The 27603-nt window shown below is 44.0% G+C and overlaps 2 protein-coding genes across 9 annotated transcripts in view; both read left to right on the forward strand.

The window, feature by feature from the left end:
• Positions 1-1624: 1624 nt before the first annotated feature.
• Positions 1625-16584, forward strand: clasrp (CLK4-associating serine/arginine rich protein). Of its 8 annotated transcripts, none has more exons than XM_086261706.1 (21): positions 1625-1749; positions 3076-3215; positions 3590-3687; positions 3779-3880; positions 5424-5503; positions 5661-5745; positions 5838-5974; positions 6610-6706; positions 7824-7902; positions 7985-8058; positions 8140-8181; positions 8275-8463; positions 8808-9149; positions 9229-9414; positions 10472-10511; positions 13124-13184; positions 13333-13391; positions 13502-13548; positions 13630-13715; positions 13956-13980; positions 15496-16584. In XM_086261706.1, exons 2-21 carry the CDS (start codon positions 3117-3119, stop codon positions 15536-15538), a joined length of 1971 nt encoding a protein of 656 aa, XP_086117832.1. In that variant the 5' UTR covers positions 1625-1749; positions 3076-3116; the 3' UTR covers positions 15539-16584. The 8 variants fall into 8 exon arrangements, 5 of the variants coding, with proteins under 5 accessions (XP_086117832.1, XP_086117831.1, XP_086117834.1 ...); XM_086261705.1 differs by lacking the exon at positions 1625-1749 and adding an exon at positions 1864-1992; XM_086261704.1 differs by lacking the exon at positions 1625-1749 and adding an exon at positions 2007-2028.
• Positions 16585-16840: 256 nt separating this feature from the next.
• Positions 16841-27603, forward strand: part of znf296 (zinc finger protein 296) — an 11183-nt gene continuing 420 nt past the window's right edge. Inside the window, exons 1-3 of the mRNA XM_086261709.1 lie at positions 16841-17420; positions 19613-19990; positions 24508-27603. The exon at positions 24508-27603 is cut by the window's right edge and continues 420 nt beyond it. Of these exons, the coding sequence (XP_086117835.1) occupies positions 17369-17420; positions 19613-19990; positions 24508-26297 (2220 nt within the window). The 5' untranslated portion in view covers positions 16841-17368 and the 3' untranslated portion in view covers positions 26298-27603. The remainder of the gene's footprint in view (positions 17421-19612; positions 19991-24507) is intronic.

The raw sequence follows: 27603 nt of genomic DNA on the forward strand, positions 1-27603 counted from the left end.
TAAAAGAGTTATTCTCTAATTCCTTTAAAATGGTCTTAAACTCAGTCATATCCAGGTCTGACACTTTCAGCTCCGTTCTGACTCTGCGACAAATATCAGCATGAGATAAATAAGAGGAGTTGAAGATTCTTTATGATCATTTTGTAGTCACATAACAAAATGATGTGTGTTAGCTTTCAGCTTAAAACACAGGCAGACACACAATGAGTAAATATACATAACAGGGAAAGATAACAATATAGATACATGATGTAAAGTTCAGCTGTCTAGTGCATGCCTTGGTTTTTTAATGTATGCAATGTGTGTGTATGTATGTATGAAAATCAGCAACTCCAGAAGAGTTGATTTATACAGAAAAATGTGGTAGTTAAAATGAATATAACAGATTCCCTTTAAGGATTTATTTTAGTGCCCATCCACATGTGCAGCTGATGCACTGACCCAAGGGCACCTGGGTTTGTATTTCTGACAGGGATTCAGGAGAGTTTGACAAATCCACAAATACAAGAAAATATATGGCTTAAACACTGAGTGACTCTCACTAGAGCAGCATTAATGCATGTCCTGGTGCACATAAAGTAGTCATAGACTGGTACAGGGGCATAATACTTTGTAGAAAAAAAAGATAAATTTAATTATTTTTAGCTGGATTACCACAAATGTTTTCACACACAGTTTGCCAGTTCCTTGAAAGTATCTCTGTTTAACTGTGATAACTTCAAATGTGCATCTCTCCTGTCTTACAGGGACATCTTGTGGCCAAATACAGTGCACAACCTTAAAAACCACTGATCCGTTTTTCATACTGAGTTATTATGTAACTTTCATTATGAAGCCAACAGATAATGTAAATAAACTTTCGTTCAAAATAAAACACATATATTACCCTGTTAAAGTTTAAGGAAGGCTTTTTGGAAAGACTAATCTTTGTGCTGGAATAAGGTACTGTTCAGTTTCAGCAATAAAAAGAACTACATTTATTCAAACTTTTAACTATCATAGCAAAGTATAAACTATATCTAAAAAACCCAATTTAATCAATCTAAATATTTATTCATAATTTTTCAAAAGGACACCGAGCATTGTATTAAAACCATCTGTAAATTTAAAAAGAAGAAGAAAGCTGTCAAAATGTTTGTTTGTTTTTTATTTTATTTAAGATAAGATAAGATAAGATAACCTTTATTAGTCCCACACGTGGGAAATTTGTTTTGTCACAGCAGGAAGTGGACAGTGCAAAAGTTATGAGGCAAAAATTAGAATACAATAAGAATAAACACAGTACACAACTGTACAGAATAGAATACAATAAAATATTATATACAGTAGAAAAAATATACAATAAGATAAAAATAGAATACAAATGCTATATACAACTGAGTAAAAATACAACGATGCCAGAAAAGATTATTGCACTTAGTGTTATTGCACATGTGTGGATGTGTGTGTTTGATCAGTTAGTCTTTATTGTGGAGTCTGACAGCAGTGGGGAGGAAAGACCTGCGAAATCTCTCCGTCCCACACCGTGGGTGCCGCAGTCTCCCACTGAAGGAGCTGCTCAGTGTTGTCACAGTCTGCTGCATGGGGTGGGAGATGTTGTCCAACAGTGATGACAGCTTAGCCGCCATTCTCCTGTCACTCACCACCTCCACTGGGTCCAGAGGGCATCCTAGAACAGAGCTGGCCCTTCGGATCAGCCTGTTCACAACCATTTGTGATGCTTTGTATAGAATCTCCTCTGCTGTGAAGGTAGAAGTATTGATGGTGATTATTGTTTACTGTGTTTTATTATAAGGAGTTTTTTTTTTCAAAAGTATCTTCCCATTAATGTTACATACACACGCCTCCCCCGCAGCGCCCTCACAGGCCAGAGCCGGTACTGCAGCCTGTTATATATACGCTAAGGAGGCGTGTGGTTACGCTCCACTCTGCTAACGTCGCTTTTGGCCAACTGAAAACAACCCGAGTGTGTGTTGGCGATTAGTAAAACAGGTACACTGTGAGAATTTAGACCGCGCTGAATGCCCTGTACGTGTGTGTAGATTTCAGTGTTTCGTAGCTGCTTTTTGACTATTGTTCCCAACGCATTTGCAGATCAGCTAAGCTAGGCTAGTTGTGATGCTAGATAGCATTAAAAAGGCCCGGGCTGCATGCGCAGTCAGGCCCGTGTGTATGCTAACAAACTCCTACATCACTTTGATAACACAGACTTTTTTAGCACCCGGCTGAATCTGAACGCTGAAAGTGGGGCGTAGACGGGTTAAAATAACAATTTTTAGGACAAACAGCGTTGTAATGTAACCGTTTTAACTACGTTAATACTGGATAGAAAACTAGGTTAGCTTTTTAGCTTAAGACTGTTTAGCTACTGCTGTAAATTAAAAGTACGTTTAGTGGTGGGAGATGCAGAGGTGACACCTTGATTCACTGTAACTTATGTGATGTACCAATATGAGCGGATATGAGTTTCGTCAAACACTCCGAGAAATGCACTGGAAGTGTAGACACTGATGCAAATTAATTTCAAACGTATACATTTTTGGTTTTTCGTTACACTGAATTTCCCTCACATCTCTAATGTGACGTGTCACAACTTCAGTTATAGGAAGTGACCAATATGCCTCAGTTTACTTATGAATAGACAGACTACAAATAATTTGTGCATTCATGGCCTTTTAATCTCAGACTATGTGCCTGTTGTCTTGTTAGAAGTTTAGACGTCAGTGCGTGATTTTGGTTGTCAAGTGTTTAACAAGGAATCTAGGTAACGATTGCATTGTCTGTGTTTAGTGTGAAGGTTAAAACTGTGAATCTTCGTGAGTCTTGAGTGTTGATAGTGTGTTTGCAGATGTGCTGGTTGCACTCTGTAGTTGGTTCTGATCAGAGATATCAACTGTAATATGTAAGAGATACTTTCTGTCTGTATATCAAGGAAATAACGTGGAGTTCAGAGCTCTTGAAGTGCTCTGTTTATCAAGTCCAATATTTATTTATTTATTTTTAATCTTGCCCCTAACACCCCTTAATCTCACTTTCCCCTGTCTTCCATGATTCTTGCTTGTTTGCCCTGAGCAGCAGCCGTGCCCCGCCGCGCCCCCACCCCTAGCGGAGCCGTCATGTGGCAGGAGGCCCGCAAACATGAGCGCAAGCTCCGTGGCATGATGGTAGACTACAAACGGCGAGGCGAGCGCCGGCGAGAGTACTACGAGAAAATAGTAAGAAACTTTATCATGTAGCACAGTGTACCACCGGGTAGGAGTGAGCAGGTCTGGCCTGAACACTCTTACTGCAGGATTTTTAAAAAAAAAAAAAAAAAAAAAAGGAAAGATTTGAGCAAATTTATACACAGTTAAGTGGATCCAAACTTTGTGGTATTTTTAAAAACATATGCATATAGTTGGCACAGCTTTCAGTTATCCTCATTGCATCAATGAACCAGTTACTGTTTTAAAAAAGTGTGAAGTTTTAGAAGTTAATTTCCATGGTTGTTGGTTTCAGTTTAATTAAAGTGCTGTGCAGTGTAACATTTTGTAGTTTTTAGATATTAGTCAATGCATTGCATTCTGACAGTTTCATTTTCTTTTGACAGAAAAAAGATCCTGCTCAGTTTCTTCAAGTTCATGGTCGAGCCTACAAGATCCACCTGGATCCAGCTGTGGCACTGGCTGCAGAGAGCCCTGCAAACATGTGAGGAAAATCACAAAATCCACACATAATAAGAGATGAGCCACACCGCAGAGCTTATGATCACATGTTGCCTCATTTTTGTTGTCTGAAGGATGCCTTGGCAAGGAGATGCCAACAACATGATTGACAGGTTTGATGTAAGGGCTCACCTGGACTACATCCCCACCTACACTCCACCTCTGCTCACCACATCGTAAGTCTGAAAGTACTTAAAGTCACATTTTTAACATGGAACCCACATTGTGTGAACATTTTACGGTTATTTATTTACTTTTTTGTTGTATGATTCTACATTGGACAGTTGTGAGGAGATTCACACATTCACCATAGATTGTTGTACATATGCAGTACAGATTGTTATATATTCAACAGTAAAGATAGTTCATTCATATGTTTTCAGTTATTTTTTTGTTTTGTTTTGGGTTTTTTTTTTTAAATTTTGTGGAAACATTTGCTCTTATATGAGGTTGAGCTGATCTGACTTTAGTGGTCAAAAGAGATGGTGACCCCTTTTTTGTTTGTTTGTTTGTTTGTTTTAAGAAAAAAATAGGCTAATTTAATTACTTATATTACAATTTCTATAATAATAAAGCCAAAACACCTGCTGCAGTAGTCTGTAGTAGTAGATTTATGACTCTTCAAGCACAGCTTTAGTGCTTCTGGTGACCCGCTCCTAAGACAGTGGCAGGTGGGGGCTTTGACTGGGGCAGTACATCTGTCCAAACTGTAATGCAGGTGTCCTAAGGTGAGCTCAGGGAGGACAGAAACCACCTGTGGAGCAGAAGAGCAACAGCTTGCATGACCTTGATTCCTAGTATGAATACAGATTATTAAAATGGGTCCTCATGGTCCTCCGGATTTCCTGGGTTTTAAGACTGTGGTCAGTAGGTGCTGGATTGTTGACCTGCTAATAGGAAAGTGAACTGATTTTTAGGCCGTTGTAAAACATTTTGGTGTTTCCCTGCTGATGATGTGTGGTTGTAGCAGTAATCCTGCTCAGTACGAGAGCAGTTGACATTATGTGTATGTCTTTGGACAGTGGTGTGAAGCTGCCAGCTTCAGGATTGACTGAACACCTGAAATAAGGTGTCAGCACAATCCTCAAATGCTGATCATAGCTGTGGTTAGTTTTACAGGTTCACTGTTTTCTAACCACAGGCACAGTCAGTCCATTGATTTCTCAAAACACCACCCATGAGGAGACTTTGTTGAAGATGGTTGCTGGGATGACCGGGTGACTACTCTTAAAACTTTCTCTGATAAATACCCCTCCTATTACATTATAATAATTTAAAAGACTAAAATTAAAAACGAAACTAAAACTGAACCTTTCTATAAAGTTAAAACTAATCTAAAAAATACCAAGCGATTCTGTAAAGTGATGGAAAACTGAATAGAATTAAAGAATTAAAAACAAAATAAAATTTAAAAACGCTGGTCATAGCACAACTGTCTGTTTCCATCTTTATGTGTTGTAATGCCGATTACTTCACTGACTGTTTGTGCTGGTGCATTGAAACTTGTGGTAATAACTGTAGAGTAGCTTTTTAGTAAGACTTCTGGTTCTTACTCTGTGATAAAACACCTGCTGCTCAGTAATTGAACAGGTCATCTGTGAGGTTGTATTTTTAGTCATCTTTCATGCTTGGTGAGGAGACAAACCAGTTTGGTGTGGTGAGATTTAGGCGTTCAGTGAGGTGTTTAATGTGACCAACAATCTTCTTTGTCTCATGCAGCACTCCAGAGCAGGAGATGGAGGAGAGAAAGTGTAACTATGAGCGCTACAGAGGCCTTGTACAGAATGACTTTGCCAACAGTGAGTGTTAACACACAAAATCTACATGACTATGTAATGCACTTAATAGTGTTGCACCTGTATTCTTAATGTGACCATGGCAGTGTGTTGACCTGCTCTCAGTGGGTATATTTTGCAGTTGTGTTGTGCTCTTTAAATCCCTCCTGTCCTCCTGCAGTCTCTGAGGAGCAGTGTTTATACCAGATCTACCTGGATGAGCTCTATGGTGGTCTGCCCAAACCAAATGAGGATGAGAAGAAAAAGTATGAACTAAATTTTAAAGTGATTTCTTTATTTCCACTGTGAAATCCAGTATTTTAAGTTGTGTTTATAAATCTTTCCTTGTGTTGTGCAGACTGGCTGAGAAGAAGGCCACCATTGGTTACACGTATGAGGACAGCACTGTAGCAGAGCCTGAGCCCCAGTCAGACAAGGAGGAAGACAATTCAGAAAACAGCGAATCCGAAGATGACGAAGGCATTCCAGATATCGGTGAGCGTGTTTCACTGGAGTAATCTATGTGTTAGGGAAATAAAATTCAGGAGATGACCAAATAAAACATTTAGAGGTACAGCTGTCCACAGAGAATGTGTTTGATCAGCTTTTCGTCTCTTGGATGTGCGAGAGTTATTCCACAGAACGTTTCTCAGAAGAGACTAAAATCTGAAATTGTCAATTTGACTGTGCGAGCTGGATTTGTGACATCATTTAATGCAGTGCAGGGTTCAAATGGCCAGATACACATCTGTGTAGCTGGACCAGGATTAGCTTCAGACTAACCCTCAAAATGGGCTTCAGCGAAGGAGAAATGTCACATCCCAATGAGAAATTAATGCTGTTGAACCAAGCAATTTAACAGCGTGTGAAACGCTAGTTATTGAGAAATAACACTAGTTATCTTACACTGTACCTGGAGAAGTTTGTCTTTATAAACGTGATCCACTCAGCTGGAACTGCTCATCTTTTCTGCCCGGTTGCAGGTTTTTCTTGGTTATGTGATAATTGTGTTTTAAATGCTGTGAGCCGACGATCTGATCTCAGGTCAGTGTTCCTGTTTAATGCTTGGGTAAGAAATCGACTTGTTAAAAAAATGATGTGTCTGTGTGTGTCTGTGTGTGTGCTTTCAGATGTGGAGGTTGATGTTGATGAGCTGAACCAGGAGCAGGTGATGGACCTGAACAAAATGGCAACGCCATATGGAATGGCTGAAGGAGACTTTGTCAGGTAACATGTCATTAATGACATCATGATGTCAGTGGTTCTTGAAATTTTAAGTAGTGTCTTGATCAAAGTAAAGTTAATATAGCTTTTTGTTTTTAAATTCAGGGTTCTTTTGTTGTTGGGTTTTTTCCTGTGTTTTTTTTTTTTATTTTTTTTAAAGGTTTTAATTCTGTTTAAGTTTTTAGTCTTTTTAAGTATAATTGTATAAACGGCAGATCTCAGAGGTGAGATTTAGGAAAAGAATTTTAGGTATTATTGTGAAAACAGAACTTTTTGAAAGTTCAGTTGACTCAGTGTTTTAGACCAAATTCTTAGTAAACATGTCTGAATCTTTAGGGAAGTTGTGATACATTTTATCAACTAACTATTTTCAGAAGTCTGGTTTTTATTTTATTATAATTTTTTCGGTTAACTGAAATATTTTTTCTAATGTAGTCGTTTTGTTTTTTTAATGTTTGTTTGTTTGTTTTTGTGGTTTAATTTTGTTAACTGTAATATCCTTGACCTCAAAGTTGATGTATTTGGGTTATATTCATTTTAATTACAAGCTTCTGCAGTGTTTTAAGTTCAGCAGATACTGTAAAAATACACACAGTAAAAAAAGGTATTTTTTTGTTTGCTTTTAAATTGATTGACTATTTAGAGGATCTCTTTCAAAATAAGTTCTGTAGAGTAAAGGCGAACTTTGAGCAACATGTTTGTATTCTTGGACTCCAGTGGAGTAGCTTTGTATGGTTCACAGTGCAAAATGAGCTTTTTCATTTTTAGTGTCGTCTTAATTGGCTTTTGTGCAGCCCAAATAAACTAGCTGCTCTCCCGGGGGGGGTAAAAAAAACACTTTCTGAAGTTGGGGAATAAGAACAATTTAAGCCTGAGCCATTGTTCGTACAGCCACTCTTGTTATTGTTTGAAACCATGGCAATGTTTAACGTGAGCATCTGACGTTAAAACATAAACCGTAATGAGTACACTGAGCCGTGGCTCCGACACGAACGCATGTATCTCATGCTGTTACACTGAGGATCGTTGGTTTTCTTTTCTTCACGTTGATGCGCTTCTGTGTTTAAATAATTATTTTTGTGGTTTTTGTAATGCTGTGATTGTGCTACCCATTTGTCAGGATGTTGAGAAAAGACAAGGAAGAAGTGGAGGCCATCAAACATGCCAAAGCTCTGGAGGCGGAGAAGGCCATGTACTCTGTAAGACTAAATCTGCTGAGGGAAGTGTTTGTGTGGGTTGTGTTCACAGGTTTTATAATGTTTGTTTGCTTGATCGTCTCAGGGCCGCCGCTCTCGTAGACAGAGGAGGGAGTTTAGAGAGAAGAGGCTAAAAGGAAGACAAATCAGCCCTCCGAGGTAAATTTGCGTTATTTTTCCGTAATGAACTTCACCGTACCTCAGAACGTGGTTATGTTAACTCGCCATTTCCTCTTGCAGCTACGCCAGGAGAGACAGTCCAACATATGATCCTTATAAACGGTGAGTTCACCCACTTGATTTGTCCTTCCCACTTTTCTGATTGGTTGTCTGCCTCTGTGTGTCTTAACTAAAAAAAATTCTGATCACTTTCAGGCCAGAGTCAGAGTCCAGCTCTGAGTCACGCTCACGCTCACGTACTCCCGGTCCAGAGAAGATCACCTTCATCACCAGCTTCGGCGGCAGTGACGAGGAAGCCGCGGCAGCACCGCAAACAGCTGCTCCTCACTCTGGCCACGCCCCTTCCAACTCGCAGCACTCTGCAGGTCATAGCAGGGGCTCCCGGTCGGTAACTTTCCCTCCTCCTGGTTTTTCTTCTTGCAGTCACTGTTAATTAAAATGACCGCAGCTGTTCGTGCAGAAAGAATATCGATTGTTTTTGTGGTCAGAAAGGTGGATCAGCTTTCAGAGTATCTGACCAAATAATCACCGACTATCAAAAAGGAACTATTGAAGTGTGCATGCGCATAAAGAAAAATCTGATTGGGTATTTTTCAAAGCTGAAATCTGTTATCAAAATTTTTCTATAAATTAAACAACATATTACATTTAAAAGCGGAAAATATGATGTAATGATAGGCTAGGTGCTAGCCTGTATTTATACTGAAACGCTGTCTCTGTTTATTCAGGAGACGAAGGTCATCCAGCAGCCACTCCCCTTCTTCCTCCTCGCACTCTTCCTCTCGGTCCTCCTCTCGCTCATCGTCACATTCACGCCGACCCCGACGAGGACGCGGGGGAAGAGATGGGCGTCGATCCCGGAGTCGCTCGCGGTCAAGGCGGCGCTCTAGGTCCTACTCCCGAGGTAGAGGAGGGAACGGAGGATCGTGGAGGAGACGTGACCGGTCACGCTCCAACGACAGAGACAGAGAACGTGAGAGGGACAGAGAGCGAGAACGAGACCGGGATCGAGACAGGGATAGGGACAGAGACAGGGATAGGAGACGATACTCGGCACGTAGAAGAACAAGGTTAGCTTAATCTGTAAGCAGTGCTACATGAGCTGCCTAACAGAATTCTGTAGTTGAAGCCCTTTTGTCTTTCTATCAGGTCCCGCTCGAGCTCACGTCAGGGCGGCAACTCGAGGAGAGGGGGTTGGAGCAGTGGAGGACATCGTCGTGGTGACAGCGGCAGCCACAGTCCCTCACGAACCCCTAGCCGTCCTCGCCGTAGCCCATCCCCTGCCCACAGAGGGGCCCAGCCTGCTACCATTGCCATCTCTGACAAGTTAAGAAAGTAAGAAGACCCTAAAACACTTTAACAGAGTGTGAAAATGTAAATAATCAATATTATAGAAAGAGCGGTGTCTTTAATATCCAAAATGAAAGCTCCCTGGCCTTGTCAGAAATCTGGAAATATTCTGCCGATCATCCAAACCCTTAATCACACATAAATAAGACTAAGTGTCTCTAGCCTTGTGTCGTCACAGATTCATTTTGGGCTTCTGATGATTTCTTAATGGAGCATAATTCTTCATTACCATCTCTCCAGTTTAATTTTTTCCTCGCAAAATAATGAGAACAGGAGCGAGATCCATTTAAAAGACAAGAGAAATCTCTACACTTCATCAGCTGTCATTTAAATATTTCCTGGTTATTTAAACATGTTTACAAAGACTTTAGTCACTGTGACTGACCTTTTGTGGCCTGACTGCTATATATTGTTCGTCCACCAGGGGGCCTTGCCCCACATTTTAGCAGATGTTCGTCTAAAAGGTGTATTTTTAGGCAAAATAGACACGTACATTTCAGGCTGCTTGATTAAAAACCACCAACAGTTTTCATCCTTTTACTGTTTTTTATCAAACTTTGTAATTTTCTCCGCTCTTTAAGAATGGTTTTGTCTCAGGAAAAGCACACTTTCGACTCATAACTCATTAGATTGGCTAATCAAAAGCTGAACAGCAAGTGTTCTTGAGTTTAATGACACACAAGACAAAAGGTTTGGAGATGAGCTGTGCTATAAAGTGGAAATATAAGTAGTACTTTATTGCTTTAGGGCTGACATGTCTCTATTTACCATCATCACTTTTCAGACTTAAGGCACCTGACTAGGCCTGTGCTGCACCAGTGAACAATAAATAAGTCCATAAATAAGAGTCTTAAAACAGTCAGTTTCAGTGTCACGAAGCCAGAACAATTTAACACCTGTTCTTTATTGCTTTTCACATTTAAAAGCCATCCTCACCCTTCAGCGTTACACCTGTTAGAAAGTCAGTATGCATATATAAATATGCCATCTTCACCTCATCGTGATGTGTTTTTCTGTCTTCTTCTTCTTCTCCTCTCTCCAGGCCTGACACTTCGGGTGGTAAAGAGACGGGAGCTGCCAAAGTCAGTAAGAATTTGATCTAGCTGGGTTTCTTGCTAAAGCCTACGCCTCCCTCATCCCTGACAGGCTGACTTGGTTGTCCACCACACTGGGATGTAGAAGCCATTGTTGCCCACAGAGAACAGTCATTTTATTCTTATCCCCCTCCCCCTAAAGTGGACATGCCCTGCAAATTACACTACAGTATTCTTGCCAGATGTCTAAGTTAATGCTGCCATTTCTTTATGAAGTGAACTTTTATACGTCCTCTGAAGTCTTGATGATGATTTTAATCTTGGTGGTGGATGCATGTGTGCAGTTATCTTTATGCATCTGTCTTTAGTCTAAAATAAACACACTGTGACACATCAAAGGTCTTGAGATGAAGAAGATCACTTCTTCCTCTTATGACAATCTATAAATCAGTAATGAACACGTGAATGACGAACATATTGATTAAAGAAATAGTCGGACACTTTCGAAAGTACAAATGGACACAAAGATCAAAACAACAATTGAGCAAATAAGCAGACTTCCTAAATTTTTGAGCAGTTTCCTTTAAGAATAAGTCATCGAAACTGTTTTGTGAAATGTATTTCTGTCATGGACGACTTTTCTTCTCACTCTTTTCCTGGAAGAGAGGACGAGGTTTGAATACATCCCAACTGTCACACAGTCAAATAGTGTACATTTGTTATCAGCTCGTCTGTTGCCTGCAGCTTGTGACCTGCAGTTTTTCTTGCCTGGCCAGATTTGAACAGCCCAGCGAAGGGTGTGTCGTGACAAAACGCCACTGGCCAACTTTTTAAACTCACCGGACCTGAACTTGCTCTTGTTTCACTTTCTGACCCTCTCTCCTCCTCCAGTCCTTGTTTTTCTTTCTTCTCTCTGGCAGTGTTCGTACAGTTGCAAGAAAATCTTTGGGTTACCATGAGAATTATGATTTCTGCATTACTTACTCATGGGGTCTGATTTCTTAAACAGTTAATGCCTTTCTTGAACACATTGAGCAATCATTCATTTCAATATTTGAATTTTCAACTGCAATAATCCTTCATGTGTTTGTCATCGCTGCTTATGAGACAACACTGAGAGTCTGGGCCTGTTCCTCTCTACATAACTGTTTGAGTTCGTCAGTATTTCTGCGACGTTTGTTTCCCCATTGGCGTTGTTCCTTTGTCCAGGTGTGAACATGGTAATCACACTCCAGGTGTGGACAAAACAACCACATTGAGTCCCTTTGGAGATGGAGGTCTCGATCCAGATCAACTCCAGAGTAGTTTGTGGGACCAGATGCAAATTTGAGCTAAACGTCTTCCCGTAGCCAGGTGTGCTTTGCTTTCTGGGATGTAGCGGAGTAATGCAGCCGTGCTCAGTACACAAACTGTAAAATATTACCCATATAAACATGAATGTTAGGAATAAACTCTGAGTTATCTGCTGCTCCAGAGCACAGCATTTTCTTCCCATCTTAGACACATGTGGCCAATAAGCAGATTGAATGTTCTCACATCTTTTTTTTGGTTTGATTGGAGTTTTCTGTGTGTAAATAAACAAAACTCGTCAACTGATTTGGACCAGGGTAAACTAACTTTAGGTGTGAAAATGCCCTCAAACAGCCCTCCCCAGATGGATTAAGGTCAGGACGATTCTGCCTTGGCTCATCCAAACCTTGAATTTTCTTTGTCTTTGGTTCATTCTGTTCTTGGATTACCAGTCCTCTCCTTGTGGGTTTACATTTTCCAGTAAAATGCTTCGTAATTTGTTGCTCTCCTAACAATCGCGAGGTGTCCAAAACCTGGGGTAACAAGTCAGCCTAAAGCCTAATTGTGCCTCCACCGTGCTTCACAGGATGGTGTTCTGGTTTTTTGGGGTGTAGAGTTTGCAGAGTTGTGGTTTCCTGTGGGGTCACAATTAACCTTATGTCTAGGGAGTCCAGGGATTTTGTTGTTACCCTTGGGTGTTTTCCCCAGGACTATACTCTATATTCCTGATGCTATTTTTGCAGAGAGATAACCGGCAGTTCTCAGTTTCCTCGATTTGGAGACGACCCAAACTTCAGTCTCACCTTATCAATTGGAACGCCTGATTCCAATGAACTTTGGAAGTACTTTTGCCTGCCTGTACTCAGTGATTACCCAGGTTGTTTTAAAATTTTAAATGCATAAAGATTGATCTTCATTTTGAAACCAATCAGTGCAAAAATCATAGTAATTCCAAAGTGTCCACAAACTTTTTCTTGCAACTGGTTTTTTTTTGTTTTGTTTTGTTTTTTTTTTAAACTATATATTTGTGTTCATGTTGTTTTGATCCTGGCCTGTCTCTAAACTGTCCCACAGCAGTTGCAAGCTAAAGCAGCAGTCTGTCTACACACACACACACACACAGAGCCTGTGTCTGTTGTTCCAACACACAAAATGTTTTCAATCACTTGTAATCTGTCACCCTTTTTATCTCCACCAGCTACTGTTCGTAAAGGTGATGGTATTGAATTTGTACAATAGCCCCGGTACCTCCCCCTCTCTCTAACACATGCGTGCACACTGACACACACACTTCTTTTTTTTTTTTTTTTTTCTTTTCTTTTTTTTTCCGGCCATGGAAAGCTGTACTAACACATTTGTGTCACCTGCAGCCCAAGATGACCCCACAGGAACGGCTGAAGCTGAAAATGCAGAAGGCTCTCAACAAGCAGTGTGAGTGCAGCCGAGCAGATCGCATGTGTTTGTGGTTAATGTGCGAATTAAGAATCAGCACTGTGCACAACTTGAAACTGTTGAAGATTTTCTCATATTATGCAAAGTGAAAAAGATGATAAAGATCTTTCTTTTGCCTGATCTGCAGCCAAGGCGGATAAGAAAGCCGCTCAGGTGAAGATCCAGCAGCAGGAACACAAACGACAGGTGTGTGTGTGTGTGTGTGTGTGTGTGTGTGAGAGCATGTCTGAGGTTTAGTAAGACAGAAGCGTCTTTGTCCACCTATTTCCTCTTATTGCTGGTTGTTTACTTTACAGGAGCGAGAAGGCGAACTGCGAGCCATGGCACGCAAGATACGCATGAAGTAAGTCCGTGTTTGTGTGCCTAGCTGGACCGTTTGGTATTTGTGTGTCGCAACTTTCTGACCCTGGCGCTCTGCGTTTAGGGAGCGCGAGCGCCGTGAGAAAGAAAGGGACGAATGGGAAAGACAATATGGGCGACAGAGCCACTCGCCTTCTCCTTCCAAATATGGTAAGGCTTTAGGTTTTTGATTGACAGCAGCAACATGGCTCCTGTGTAATTAGAATGTGGCTTAATGAACATGCAGTGTTTGTTCTGCAGCCTTGCATACTCGCACAGAAGTAACCAAAATATTTAATCAGCTCAGGCTCTGATTTGCTGCCATCAGTTTCTGCTCTGCCAGTTTTATGGGCTTTAAGATGTTCTGGCATGCAGTTGTTTTTCATCACGGCTCTGTCCTCTGTCCCTCAGGCCGAGAATACAACTCATACAAAAGGTATGTGAGAAGCCACAAGAATCTGCACAGCCACAATGAAGCAGAATGAATTATGTCTTCTTTTTTTTTTCTTTCTCTCTGTCTCTCACTCACACACACACACACACACACACACACACACACTGTCTCAAAGGCTCATCACCAGGCCTGCAGACACCGTAGTTAAGCTATTTGTCTTCTCATCAGTTGCAAATTAGAGTACAGATTAGTGTTGAAAAGTCAGACTAAATGCAAAGAGGTCAATACCTTTTCAGGTAGTTTCTCTACAGCCACATGTGTACATCCACAGAGCACTTTATTAGGAACACTATAAGCTCGTCTACCAGTTGGAAAGTGAGTGGATCGATTCCTGACTCCCTCTGGTTATAAAGTGTGTAACTGAGTAGAAAAGCACCATTTAAGCACCAGTCCGTTTTTACCATTTAATACTCAGCTCAGGGCTCCCTTTACTCTCCAAACAGCATCTGTCAGTGGATTCCACATCTTTCTGCCAACACTGGGGGTTCTAGTCCTTTCATCTCAACAGCATTACATAATTTCTGTGTATTGGACAAACGTGCTGTCCGTCTGTAACCTTCATACATAGACGTGGGTCACGTGCTCAGTCTGTTGAGCTCCTTTTTGTGGTTATCTGACCTTTCTCATTGGATCTCCCTCATCTGTCCACAGATATCACTCTGTGTGTGTGTGTGTGTGTGTGTGTGTGTGTGTGTGTGTGTGTGTGTGTGTGTGTGTGTGTGTGTGTGTGTGTGTGTGTGTGTGTGTGTGTGTGTGTGTTTTTTTGTTTTTTTTTTTTTAACTTTAGTGCCACTAGTAATCAGCACTGTGAGAAATATTCAAATCAGCCTCTGTGGCACCAACAGTCATGCCACAGTCGAAGTCCCTGAGAACAGCTGTTTCCTCATTACCTGCTCCTGACCTGTAACATGTTACACACTTCACTGCCACCACGTCAGTGGCCGATTGAGTGCCTGCTTGAATGAGCAGGTTTAAAAGTGTTTCTAATAAAGTGCTCAGGAAGTGTACTTTATGTTTATAACTTGTGTTTAGATGATCAGTTTAGGTCTGAAGTGAAGGCTGATGAATGATTTTGGATGAACATTGTACGGCCTGATGTAATGTGTTATTGATGTCTAGGGCTTGTTTACTTCAGGGATGTTTGTAAAAAAGAAGAACTGGGGCTAAACTACATGGACATGAATGCTTATTTTAAATAAATAAAAGAACTTTGTGCTAAAATTCACAATTTGAATTGGTTTCTAAAACTTTGGATATTTCCAAACCCCACTGACTGAGGTGCAGACACCTCTTCACTGACTTTCTATGAAAGTCATTCGGGTAGTTGGTTTGTAATACTGCTAACGACCAAACAACTGACGCTTACGCGCCTTGATGGAGCTGATAAGATGATCTTCACCAGATTAGAAACAAATTTTTAATCTCACACTAAAGCACAGCAGTCATATCTTTGTTTGTTACGCTGCTCTTTATACTGGAGTCTTTTCTTTTTTCCAGGAGGTCGCGGTCTCGATCGCGGAGTCCATACTACAGATACTGAGCGGATGGCTGGACAGCAGTACATCGGTTTCGAGCACATACTATCCAACAACAGCCTACATACAACATGGAAACATGAAGAAATGACTGCTGGCTAATAAACCAACACACAAATCTGCACCTGGATGTTCTCTGGTTTTGATCCTGTGACACCTTCAGCCCTTTTCAGACATGGATTGTTTTATTCACACTTGAAGGTCACACTGCTGCTTTCTGAGAACAATTGTGATGCCTGGCACCTGTAGCCTCAAACACTAAAGGTGTGTACTCACACTTGGCTACAGTGACTAAGAGTGGAATCTCTGTATGTGTGCTGCATGGTGCTTCCCCTTACACACAAGCTCAACATTCAGATTCCTGCTTTTCTTTTAAAGCAGAATTAAGTAAGAGAAGAATCTCTAAATATTTCCTAAACTTAGAAACGAATTTTTGATCGTGTGCAGGTTTCTGTGGTTCAGGCTTTAGTGAGGCGAACACCACAAAGATGCAGAAGGGCCATGTGCCTGCCTGTCCTTTCTAAAGCGACTGCATCATTCGACCTGCTGTGATGAATGTGATGCAGAAGGCTGCCGTGTTCAGGTGAAGGATGTCTGAAAAGGGCTCCAGTCACTAAATACAGTTAATTGGTTTAATTTCTCCTTGTAAAGACAGTCTTGTCAAATAACTAACTCCAGTTTCTCCACTTCTGCATGCTCTCCCTCTCCGTTTCCCTTTCTGAACACTTCCTCTCAGCACGGAGACATTTGTATCTACTACTAAGCAATACCTGCAGTTTGTATCCTCCTCGCTTCACAACCTCCTCCCACAGTTTGGCTTCTTTTTTTAATATGAAAACATTAAACCAAGGAACATTTTAAATGCCTCCTGTGTGACACGTCCATCTGAAACCGCCTCACAGAAAGCCGATGAAGTCAAAGTCGATGCATTTATTAAAGTGGCTGCTCTTTTTGTACCGTCCTCAGCCAGCTGTTGACAAAAGCAGAGAAGTCTTTGTTCTCAGTGATGTGGAATGTTAAATACAAATAAAATTTACTTTGAGTTACTTGCCTTTTTTCTTCTTTGTCTTCATTAATGTGACAGATTATGCACAGAATTATTTACTGAAGTCTCCGCGGGGTGAATTAAATATTTAATCAGGATGAGCATGCTGCATGTATTAGTGTAATGTATCACCATGCATTGAGATATACTGCCTGCAGTGCGTGGAGGCGAACGGTAGGAGGCGACAGCGTTCAGCGCTTCGCTGTCACAGAGCGTCTGTGAAACTTCGGAGGTGTTTTCCACGCTGTTTGTTGAAACGCAGTGAGCAAATAACATCAACAGCTGCTCGCAAGAAAAAGGAGAAATAAATATTTCTCTGGTTCCGGTTTGGTTTCAGAGACACCTGTGGAAAACCAACGAGGTATTTCCTCTGAACTGCAGAAGAGGAACTGGTGTTTGAGACCCAGTAACGGGGTGTGAAAACCCTGATTTAGACGGGCTACTTAAAGCTGTGTAAAACAAGCAAAACCGCGAGAGGTGCTCGGGGAAGAAAAGGTTTTAAAAAGTGACAGAAGTCCGTGTCTGCCGAGCCTGTTACCCGGGGAGGGCGGGGTCAGGGTCGGCGGGGCGGGCGGTGCCTCCTCTCGCCCATGCCCCCTCTTGCCCTCCGCTCGCTGCGGGGAGAGAAGCGTGAACTTGAACGCTGCCTTCACTGCGCGCTGCGAGTCCGGGCAGAGGCCACACACCACAGTCTCATCAGCTCGGGCTTCGGACAGTAACTCGGAGCAGGAGAAGCCGGACGGGGTCCGGTTCGGTTTGGGACCCAGAAAGGTGCCAGACGCTCGACGCGATGTCCAGGCGCAAACTTGGAAGCAGACCGCAGCACCTGAGTGCGATTCAAGGTAAGCCCGGAGGGAGAGCAGCGGTAGCGGACGGATGTGATGTTATCGAGGTGAAACGAAAACAAAAATCGAAGTCCCTACTTCTTATTCTTTTTTTCTCCTTTTTATTGGGCTTATCGGCAGTTTTGCGCGCGTGGTGTGTAGATGCGCGCTGGCACCGGTTATCGCACACTAAATGATGGACTTTTCCCCCCTCCTCATCTCACAGACTTAAAACTATATTTGTGTTTAGACCGATCTGAAGCCAAAGCTGATATTTATTCCCGTGTGCAGCCTAACAGGCAAATATTTAAATAAGAACTCCTAATGTTGGCGTTGTGTTTGTCCTGATGTGCATTGTTGGTGCAGCAGTTTCCACAGAAGAAGGACCGGTTTACTGGCACGCTGCTGTCAGCGGCTACAGGTCCGAACACGATGATTAATATTTTCAGGTTTGAAGATGATCAAGTTTCTCGCTCGGTCTCTGTCTACTTTTGAGAAGACATCACCTGCTGAAAGTCCCTCCAATAAAAGAGAGAGACTAGTCCTGCTTCAAACTATGCAGGAGTTTCTTTTAATTAAATGATAGGTTTAAATAAAGCATGTTAAATGAGGGTGGTAATTTAATCCCGATCAGATTAATCAAACATTAAAGTTTATTAAAGGAAAATGGGGGGAAAAAAACGTGATAACTGAAAGGAAATGGGGACAGAAACTTAAATACCATTTGTTTTTTACAGTTCTCTACTGGAGACCAGTCGTGCATGTCTGTTGTGACCACAGGCCTTGACTCAACCCTGCGTGTGTGTGTGTGAGTGTGAGAGAGAGAGTGTGTGTAACCGCGCCTTGCAAGTCTGCACAAACAGCGCAGGCCTGAAACAGGAAAGGTGACATTTTTGAGTAACAACTGGCGAGATCCGACTTCAGACTGTACTGTCTGTACCTGTCCTGTGTGCTAGCCAGCTCAGCCTGGGCAGGTGGATCCAGTCCAGTCATCAAGGTGTGCCCACGCTGTGTTGAGCAATACACCGCTGACCCCCCTCCTCTCTCCCCCCTTCTCCTCGTCTCCAAAGAGCTCTGTCTGGTCTGAGCTGTGGGACTAAATGAAGAAATACCCAGAGTTTACAGATGGCTCTTCAGAGGTTTGGGTCTGACTTGTTTGCCACTGCTTGCAAACTGCACTTGCGTTTCAAAGTGCTAACCACATAAGATTTGTGAGAGTTGAAGTTGAATCAGATGAGCTGTCCTGTACATGTTTGCGAACTTTAAAAAAGAAAAAGAAAAACACAAGGGCCGCAGCTCTTATCTCAAACACCTTCTGCCACTTTTTTCTTTTATTGCAATCCACTTCCTGTTGAGAAACTCTCGCTGCCTGTGGCTGGTAGGGCAACGTTTTATTTTGAGTGAAAGGTGAAAGGCTTTGCCTTCGCCGCTTTTTTAATTCACTGCTCCGGCGTGTCAGCACTCAGTCAGTGGCAGTCCTGTTAACAGGAGGTTGAAGTTTCTGCTGAGATGGACAGATGGTGCTCCTCTCTCGCTCGCTCTCTCTGCAGCCTCAGCGAGCAGATCTGTTTTGCGTTGGTTAAAGGAAGTGGTCAGTATTGGCTGAGCAGATTGGCCTCGTTGCTTGAGAGTTTACAACTGAAACTAGCACTTTCAATCACCACGCCTGCTTGTTGTTCCATTGAGGTCAACTGTACATTGTAAGTAGGCTAATTTATGAGAGCGAGGTCAGAAACTTGTCAGCAAGTCCAAATGAACGAAGTGCTCTCTGATTATATCAACCACCCAGCTGCTTTTGATGCAAAATACAGGTACATCTTCCTTTCTCTCTTTATATAGATGTGTGTATATAGGCAACTCGCTTACAGACTCTAGGGGCATAAATTGGTCATGTGTATGGAACATAAAAATAAATGCACATTAAAGAAACGCTTCAGAGAAAGCTGGTTGCTGTGGATGTTTTATAGACACTTTAAGCTCCCTGCACTTGATAAGAAAGAGGAATTGCACAGTTACACTTGCATAGGAAAAAAAACTGAGTGAAATGCTCTCAGGAAGCAGACACTGATTGATATTTAACCCCAAAGATCTTCATTTAACTCTCCGACAAGAAAACGAGACGACCTGAGAAGCCGTGACTCTTTTACATGTGGCTTCTTGTTTTAATTGATCTCTCTCTCTCTTTGTCTGTCTGTTATCTCCTGCCTCAGATGCCACCGATATGCCTGATGAAACCGGCTCATCAGGCGACCACCACCCACCCCTTCCTCCCCCTCTTCCCCCAAATCTTCTTCCTCCGCAGGTCCGGGCTCCTGACCAGGGTCGCGACCTTCTAACCTGCGGCCAGTGCTGTCAGGCATTCCCCCTCGCCCACATCCTGGCCTTCATTCAGCACAAACAGGGTGGCTGCACCGCCCGAAATCTCGCCTCCAACGCCGCGCCACCCTCGCCCGCCGGCCGAGCGCGGCAGCATGTTGCCAGCGCCGAGCTGGGCCCCGGCTTCATCGAGCTCAGGAGAGGGGCAGCCAGGGAGCCAGTCTGGGGGGAGGAGCCCGGCGTGAAGGTGAAGGCGGAGCACAGCAAAGCAGGTGAGCTCTTGGAAGAAGCAGAAGATGATGGCAGGTTGCTAATTAGTGACTCTGGGGGGGGGGGTTTTGTTGTTTTTTTTTTTGTTGTTTTTTTTTCTTTTTGTTCTTTCAACCGCCGCCTCTTCATTTAACAACCGTTCCTCCTCCCTCCCGAGTCCAGCTCATTAACTAGCCGTTGCCATTAGCAGACCTGAGTTAGTGACGCGCAGGCTAATTGTGTGGAAAGGATAGGCGTCAGGAACATTCGGAGGGCACTCAGGGTCCCCGAGGGCTCCACGCTGAGCACCTGAGCTCCTTCGCATCTCCCTGACTGTCAGTCTCTGAGGTGGAGTGGCCAGGTAAACATGTTTCTCCCTCCCTGTCATTCCCTGCACCCTGGACCTCAGAGACTGAATCCACATCTCCAAACCCCCCTCCACCCACCCCCCCAAAAAACATGAACACACACACAGAGGAGCGTGTCTCAGTATTCAGTGTGTTTTCCAGAGGGCGGCTGAAAGGCTCCTGTGTTAAACGGTCAGAGGATGCGAGGCAGGCAGATCGTGCTGGTTTCCTCGCTGTCATGACACTCTAACCGAGGACATTGCATCATGTGCGGCTCCTCTGCCATCTCCCGCTGTTCTGCCCCAGGCCGAGCCACCTGAGCTCCAGGGAATCTCCCTCTTCCTCCTCCTGCTTTTTCTTCATCTCACTCGTCTTTCTCCCTCGTCTTCTCCTTTATTTCCAGAGTCCTAACCCATCCCTCTCCTCTTCTTTCAATGGCACCAATTTTCTCTCCTCCTGCCTTACTTCCTGCTTTCCCTACTGCTGACTAAATGATCTTGATCTAATATTGTGTCTTTTTTAGGGTGGAGCCCATTAAACTCAATCAGAAATTCTTTATTTTCTTTCATAATTTAACTGAGATCCTTTTTGAAGAAGGGCTCTTCGTGTCCAGGTTTAAAATAAACAACCAAAGAAAAAAGAAAAAGAAACGTGAAGGCCACGTTGTAGCTCTCGAAAACGGACAGAGCGTCTCGCTGCAGACGCGTGTAAGGTGTGAGTGCCCCCTTTGCACATTTTGAAACTCTCTCTGCCACAAGTTAGCAGTTCCTTCCTTTGTGTAACGCTCAAGGGACGGCTGCACGCACCATTTCCGTTTGTCCACAACCCCTCTTGTTTTGTTTCTTCTGTTTCAGTGTGCTCACCTCTCTTGCTCTGCCTCTCACTCTGAGGCACAGAAGCACACCGGTTTAGTAATTTGGTGGCCTGCAGGATTATACAACAAACCTAACACGTGCATGAGGCGGAAGTGGAGAGCACGACAACATGTGAAAAATGCAAAAGAAGAAAAGCTTAGATTAGATTTTTAAATTTTTTTTTTAATTCAAGAATCTAGGTTGCTGCTTGTTTGGACATAAAAACAAAGTCTGAGCTGAAATGTGCAGAGTGTGGCTTTAATTGGGCGTCCGGCTGGCCCTGAAAAGTTCTAGTTGATGTTTTGGTTTTACTCGAGCGACGAGCTGTTTTTCTTTTTTTTATTTGTGGTAGAGAAATTGAACATCTGACAAGATGACTGAAAGCGAAAGAGCAGTTATCCCACAACAGACAGGTCCTCCATTTATTTTCCTGCATTCAAGAGCGGAGGGAAGGGGGTAGAGCAGGATGGATTACTGAAGAGCCGCGTGCATCTGTCTCATTCCTTTTTATTTATTCTCCTTGTTTGTTTTTTTTTCCTCCTCATCACCCACCCCCTCCCACCAACATCCCCCCCCCCCCCCATCTTCAACACACTTTCGCTTTGCCCTCTTTCAATTTCTCGCACCCCCCTCTCCTCTCTTCTTCCTCTCTTTTCTCCTCCCTCCTCCTCCCGAGGGAAAAGAGATTCTGCCTGCTGCTCGTTAGTGCTCCCAGCCAATCTGCATTTTTAATTAGTAGTTATTGCTTCTGCTTAATATTCAAGTGCTACCCCGGGCCAAATGGGAATCCTTACAGGGAAAAAAAAAAAAGAGCGAGGAGTGAGCGGGGAGAGAGAGCGAAGGAAAGAGAAACCGGCTGGGTATTGTGTTTCACTCCAGGACCCCGAGACAAAAGCCCCACCACCACCCCACCACCCCCCCTCAGGGAAAGATTTGGAGGGTACTGGGGGGCGGCGGGGTGAGGAGAGCCGGGGTTGGAGGATGGGTCTCAGCTCCAATCCGAAGGGGTGACATATTTTTGTGGCATCTCTCAGCCCCCCGTACTACATTATAATCTTTTTATCTCATTTTCTTTTTATCTCCTGAGCCCTGACCTACCTATCTCCCTCCCCTTCTTCTTCTTCCTTTTTTTTTCCTGCTCCAGCTCCTCACCCTATTTTTAAAAGAAGTATCACAACTTCTCCTGGGTTTCTCCTCAGGCTAGGTTAAAGGACTCGAACACCGCAGCTCCTGTCGTCTCCAGACAGAGGGGATGGCGAAGGGGGGGGGAGAAACAGTTGCTCTCTTTTTCATCTTCACCCCCCCCACCCCCTCTCCCCCTCCAGTAAAATACAGAAGGATTTAACTTGAGGAAACATGAAAGAGGCTTATACCAGAGTCGGCTTTGAACCTCTCCAAAAAAAGAGAAAGAGAGGAGAGAAAAAAATAGTTTTTTTTTCCCGCAATTTGGGAATCTTCTCTCCAATTTTGATTTATGCAGAAAGGCCTCATTTGTCAAGCAGGCTGAGTCAGAGCCTGATTTACATAAAGCGTTCGTTTTCTGCGTTCTGCTAATTAGCAATTTGCAGCTTAATTGGAGAGTGGCTCTCGGTGAGGAGACAAAGCTATCCACATATAAAAATATCTCCAGATGTACTCTGTGACACAGCTCGCCTCGCTGTTGGACTTCCAGTTTCCGGATCCTGATTTCTCTTTCTTCAGGTCGCACTTTTGCCTCCCTCAGTTCTTCCTTTCCTTAGTTGGGCCTTAGGTCTTCTCATCACCTTTAATGCATTTAAACTGCAGCAGTCTGTCTGTACTACTCTTCTTATAGTCTTATACTGTTCAGTTTAATCGCTTCAAAGCATCTTTAAAAGCAGCCAGGACATTAAAACCAATGAGAAGTTAAAGCTTTACTGGGAAAAGAAAACTTGAGTCCTGGTACTTGTGTGGGCGTCAATTTGACATCTAAAGGAGGCTCAGGAGGTAAAGCAGGTCATCTACTAATCGGAAAGTTGGTGGTTTGATCCCTGCCTACTCCAGTCTTCATGCCCTGAGTCAACCCAGAGTTGTTCCCAATCAGTTCATCGGAGTTGGATGTTGGACAGAAAGCACTACTTGTATTAATGAATGAGAAATGTATAAAGTGTTTTGAGCGTACAATTAGAGTAGAAAAGCACTAGCACTCCCTGATGGCAGAAGCCTCTCCCTCCCACACACAAAGATCTGTAATTGTTCAGGAGCACAACATCCTCAGTCCGATCAAGTATCCCTAGGACGTGCCAGAACAAGCCCAATCCACCCCAAGCCACAACCCACAGGGTGCAGAAATACCACCTGCTCATGCCCAGTGGGTCACATGATATCAGGCGAGTGGTTTTCATGTTGTGGCTAGTGGCTAGCCATAGCCTATCAAGCGGAAAGATCCCTGGTTTGATCCCGGGAGGAGACAAAAATCTCTTCGGTGTTGTGTCACAAAGTGTAAAAAAAATCTGTTGCACCAAACATGCAGAGCTGCTCGCTGTCGAGACCTTCGTGTGAAAAAGGGAGCGGCCGAAAGTAGCTTTGGTTTTAATGTTGTGGGTTATCAGTGGCTTTTTATGTTTAACCCTCTGAGGTCTGAGTCATCTTCCGTGATGACCCTAACCCTCTGAATATGTTATCTTTCACTCTTTTAAAAAAGTTGCTCTGCAAAATTTTAAGTCCAGTAGCCCAAAGTCTTTGAAACTTTTTCCAGCTGTCAAAATGAGTTTTTTTAAATTTACTTATTTAAAGCAGCAATGAGCCAGTAAACAATCAGGAACTAAAGATATATTTCACTGAGAAGGTGGTGGAGACCAAAAGTAGAGCTCGAAGGACAGACACACATGTGCAGGACATGCACGTATCCGAAATGTTGTTCCCCCACACGTGGGTGTGCACCTGGAATAAAATATAATTAATACATTTTTAACCAAGAACAGAAAGCTATAAGAAAATGAGATACAGATATGAAAGTAAATAAGGTTTTAAGTGTAAATATGAAAGTCAAAATACAATTATTGATGCCTGTGTATAAATTTATGGGGTGTTAATAAAGATCCTTATTGCATTATTGCAGAGAAGGTGTCTGTGTATCTGCTGGATGTGTGAAGTGTTTGTGGACACTAAAGCAGTGGTTTTCAAACTGACCTTGGATCCATTTCTGCTGTTAATGATTGACCTGACTGAATTGAATGATTGATCTTTTGAGAACCGCCTCTTCAGGTGGCTGCATGTTTGTCCTGTCCCGCGGTGGGTGCTGGACACTTTTAGCTGTACTCTTAGTTAGCGTCCTTTATCAAAACCACTAACTCACTTCTGTTTGGTCTGTGTTTGCAGTGCCAGAGGAGCCCTTGTATTTCATCTGCCAGCAGTGTGAGGCCGTCTTCCAGTCCGCGTGGTTGCTCTTACAGCACGCTCAGCACACGCACTCCTTCAGCATCTACCAGGAGGATGAGGGCGACGCTGTCATGGAAGGAGGAGGACGTAGGGATCTTAAAGACCACAAAAGTGCTGCAGCCATTTTGGACCCACGACACCTGACCCAAGCGCTCGCTTCAGCCTTCCAACCCTCCGTCCCACGTCTTGGCCGTTCCCGTCAGTCCCACGGCCCCCTCTCCTCCTCGTCACCTGCCTCCTCCTCCTCTTCCTCCTCCAGGAACCTGCAGACTTTGAACTTTTCCGTGCGGCTCAGGGAGCTTGCCGAGGTGAATAACAACACAACAAGTGGCTCCCCCGGAGGCCTGGTGCTGTCGCCCTCTTCTTCTCCACCGGCAGCTTCTCCTTTTCCTCAGACAAGCGCCCTCCAGGCCGACTTCCACTGTGAGCTGTGTGACCAGAACTTCCAGTCCCTCCGCGCCCTCTCCGCCCACCGCCGGACTCACGCCTGCGAGCGGCCTTATCACTGTGGTGTGTGCGGCCAGGCGTTCGCCCAGAGCGGCCAGCTGGCTCGTCATATAAGGAGTCATCACCGGGAGGCCGGAGGAGGAGGAAGTGGATATGAGTCTGTGGAGATGGTCGAGGAGGAAGGAGGGAGGCAGGGGCCAAGAGGCAGGCTTCAGATTCAGCCAGCGGGAATCACGGGGAAGGGAGACCTGATGGTCCACATCCCCTCCGAGCTGGACTTGACCTTCCCCAAACACCCATCCTTGGCTTCAGGTCTAGTGCTGCTGCCCTCTCAGGTCAGACCACCAGAGAGGGAGCTGCTGAGGCTCTACCAGACCACCAGAGAGGGAGGTGAGGAGGAGACGGAGGTACATGCAGAGGCTCCACACACCTCGCCTTGCGCCAGCCCCTCTGAAGGCTCGCTGGAGAGCGGAGAGACGGGCGGCAGCGGCGAGAGCGGCATCGCCAGCGGAAACTGCACTCCAAAACGTCCTGAGGTGAGCGACAAGGTGCGAGGTGTGGGAGAGTGGGAGAACGAAAGAACGAAAGAGATCATCGAGAAGGAGTGGAGCTCGGCCAAAGTCAGCGAGGCAGTGCAGGAGTGGCAGAGGGACAATGAGCGGAGGACCGTGACGGGAAGCGTGAGCACAGCAGGCAGCGGCGGCGCGTCCGCTGGAGCGCCAGGGAAGAAGAAGAAGGACGAGGCCTGCGAGTTCTGCGGCAAACAGTTCAGGAACAGCAGCAACCTGACCGTGCACCGCCGCAGCCACACCGGCGAGCGGCCCTACCGCTGCGGCCTGTGCAACTACGCCTGCGCACAGAGCTCAAAGCTGACGCGCCACATGAAGACCCACGGAGCCCAGGGCGCAAAGGCGTCCTTCTTGTGCCAGCTGTGCGCGGTGCCCTTCACCGTCTATGCAACACTGGAGAAACACCTGAAGAAGGTTCACGGCCTGAGTCACGCCAGCGTGGGAGCATATGCGCAGGCCAGCGCCGCAGATACTCTGGCTGCAATAAAAGCAGGGGGAAAAGCTGCAGCGGTGGTGAAAATGGAGGAGGACGAAGCCGGATTGGATCAGATAGAGATGGAGAACAGAATGCAGAGTAACATGTCCAGCACCATGGAGGTGGAGGAAAGGCAAAGCCAAGAGTACATGGAGAGCAGCAGGAGTCCAGCCATAGCGAACGACCTCCCGCCTGAGAGCAGCACGGAGGCCCCTTTAGCTTTGACTCCTGCACCCTGAGAGTCTCTCAAATAAAAACAACAAAAAAAGCACTGTATAGAATTTAACCCCCCATTTAGTAAAACAAAAAGAAACTGAGTTAAAGTGCAGTTTAAAGAAGCTGCAGGTGTGTGCGTCTGTGTATAGAAAGCCGCCCCCAGAAGACGTTGTTCACGATTATGTGCGCAGCTGCCAGTTGAAACTAAGTGCCTACAGTTCTTTTAGACCACAGAGAAAAACAAGGCCATGACATTCAGCAGGGAGATTACCATAGCTCTCGAACAGGAAGTGAACTGCCACAGTCCACACCGACACAGGAAACTGATCACCATGTTGCAGTGCAGGATGCAAAAGACATGTGATTTATGTCTCTGGTGACCCGCTGGACAGGTGGAGGCAGATCTTAACTGCCACGCGGTGCAGAAAACGGTTTATGTTGAATTTAAAAAGAAAAGGGAAAAAGCCTGACAATAGAGCAACTTTAATATATTTTCAGATGGAGAGAGGTCATATTGTGCCGCATAGCCATTGCTGGTTTTCTTATGAGAAGACCTTTTAAAGGCTAAAGCGGTTTGAACAGACACAGAGGGGGGAAATGAATCCAAACACTGCCCGCCTGCAGTTTCTCAGACTCCTCTTTTTAAAGGCGCTTGCTTGTCACAACACTTGTCACTTAACGTAATGTTTACAAGGCTCGCGGGGCCTAAAGCAAGGTTGTGCTCCTGACTTTGTCACAGTGTGTGTGTGGATGACTATCTGTTCTGTTTTTGTTTGTTTTGGTTTTTTTAAATATAAATATAAATGTGAAATTAAGAGAATTTAAAGTCTACTGATGTTTTCCTTTCATTTTTTTCTATGCATTTAAAAAAATTTTTTGAAAAAACACAAGAAAAACAGCAATTTTACCTACATGTGAAACGGGTGTGTATTATTTTTGTTTTCTCTCAGTGACGGTTGTGATGGTAATATCTGTCTTTCATTGTTTACATCTGTAAATTACTGGACTGGTTGAAGCTCGTGCATGCTTTGCAGTAACTTGAATTTCTTTTCTTGCTTTCCTGTGTCTCAGTTCTTCCTAATTTATGGACGCCGCATGTTTCGCCAGGTTTGGAGGGCTTGCACGAGTGAGTTGTATGTACATTTTTGGGCGTTTTTTTTTTGTTTGTGTGTACATATCGCAGACTCTGCTTGAAGCCTCCATCCTGGGATCAGGTCAGAGCCTTCAGGCAGATTGCCCCCACCCTTTTTTTTTCCCCCTCTCGTGACTACTGTGATGACTTTGTCTGATGTCTGCTGCATTCAGGTCAAAATAAACTGTTGTGTTTTC

The sequence above is a fragment of the Aulonocara sp. 'chitande type north' Nkhata Bay genome, linkage group LG14 (assembly GCF_057382095.1).
Source record: "Aulonocara sp. 'chitande type north' Nkhata Bay isolate Kocher_YH1m ecotype deep benthic linkage group LG14, A_spYH_male_GT1.1, whole genome shotgun sequence".
In the NCBI taxonomy this organism is placed as follows: Eukaryota; Metazoa; Chordata; class Actinopteri; order Cichliformes; family Cichlidae; genus Aulonocara; species Aulonocara sp. 'chitande type north' Nkhata Bay.

What these genes read in the sequence shown, in the direction of transcription:
- clasrp (XM_086261704.1), top strand. An exon ending in GCAGAGAGCCCTGCAAACAT is followed by an intron (nt 3,688 to 3,778) that starts GTGAGGAAAATC and finishes TGTTGTCTGAAG; the next exon opens with GATGCCTTGGCAAGGAGATG. An exon ending in AATGAGGATGAGAAGAAAAA is followed by an intron (nt 5,746 to 5,837) that starts GTATGAACTAAA and finishes TGTGTTGTGCAG; the next exon opens with ACTGGCTGAGAAGAAGGCCA.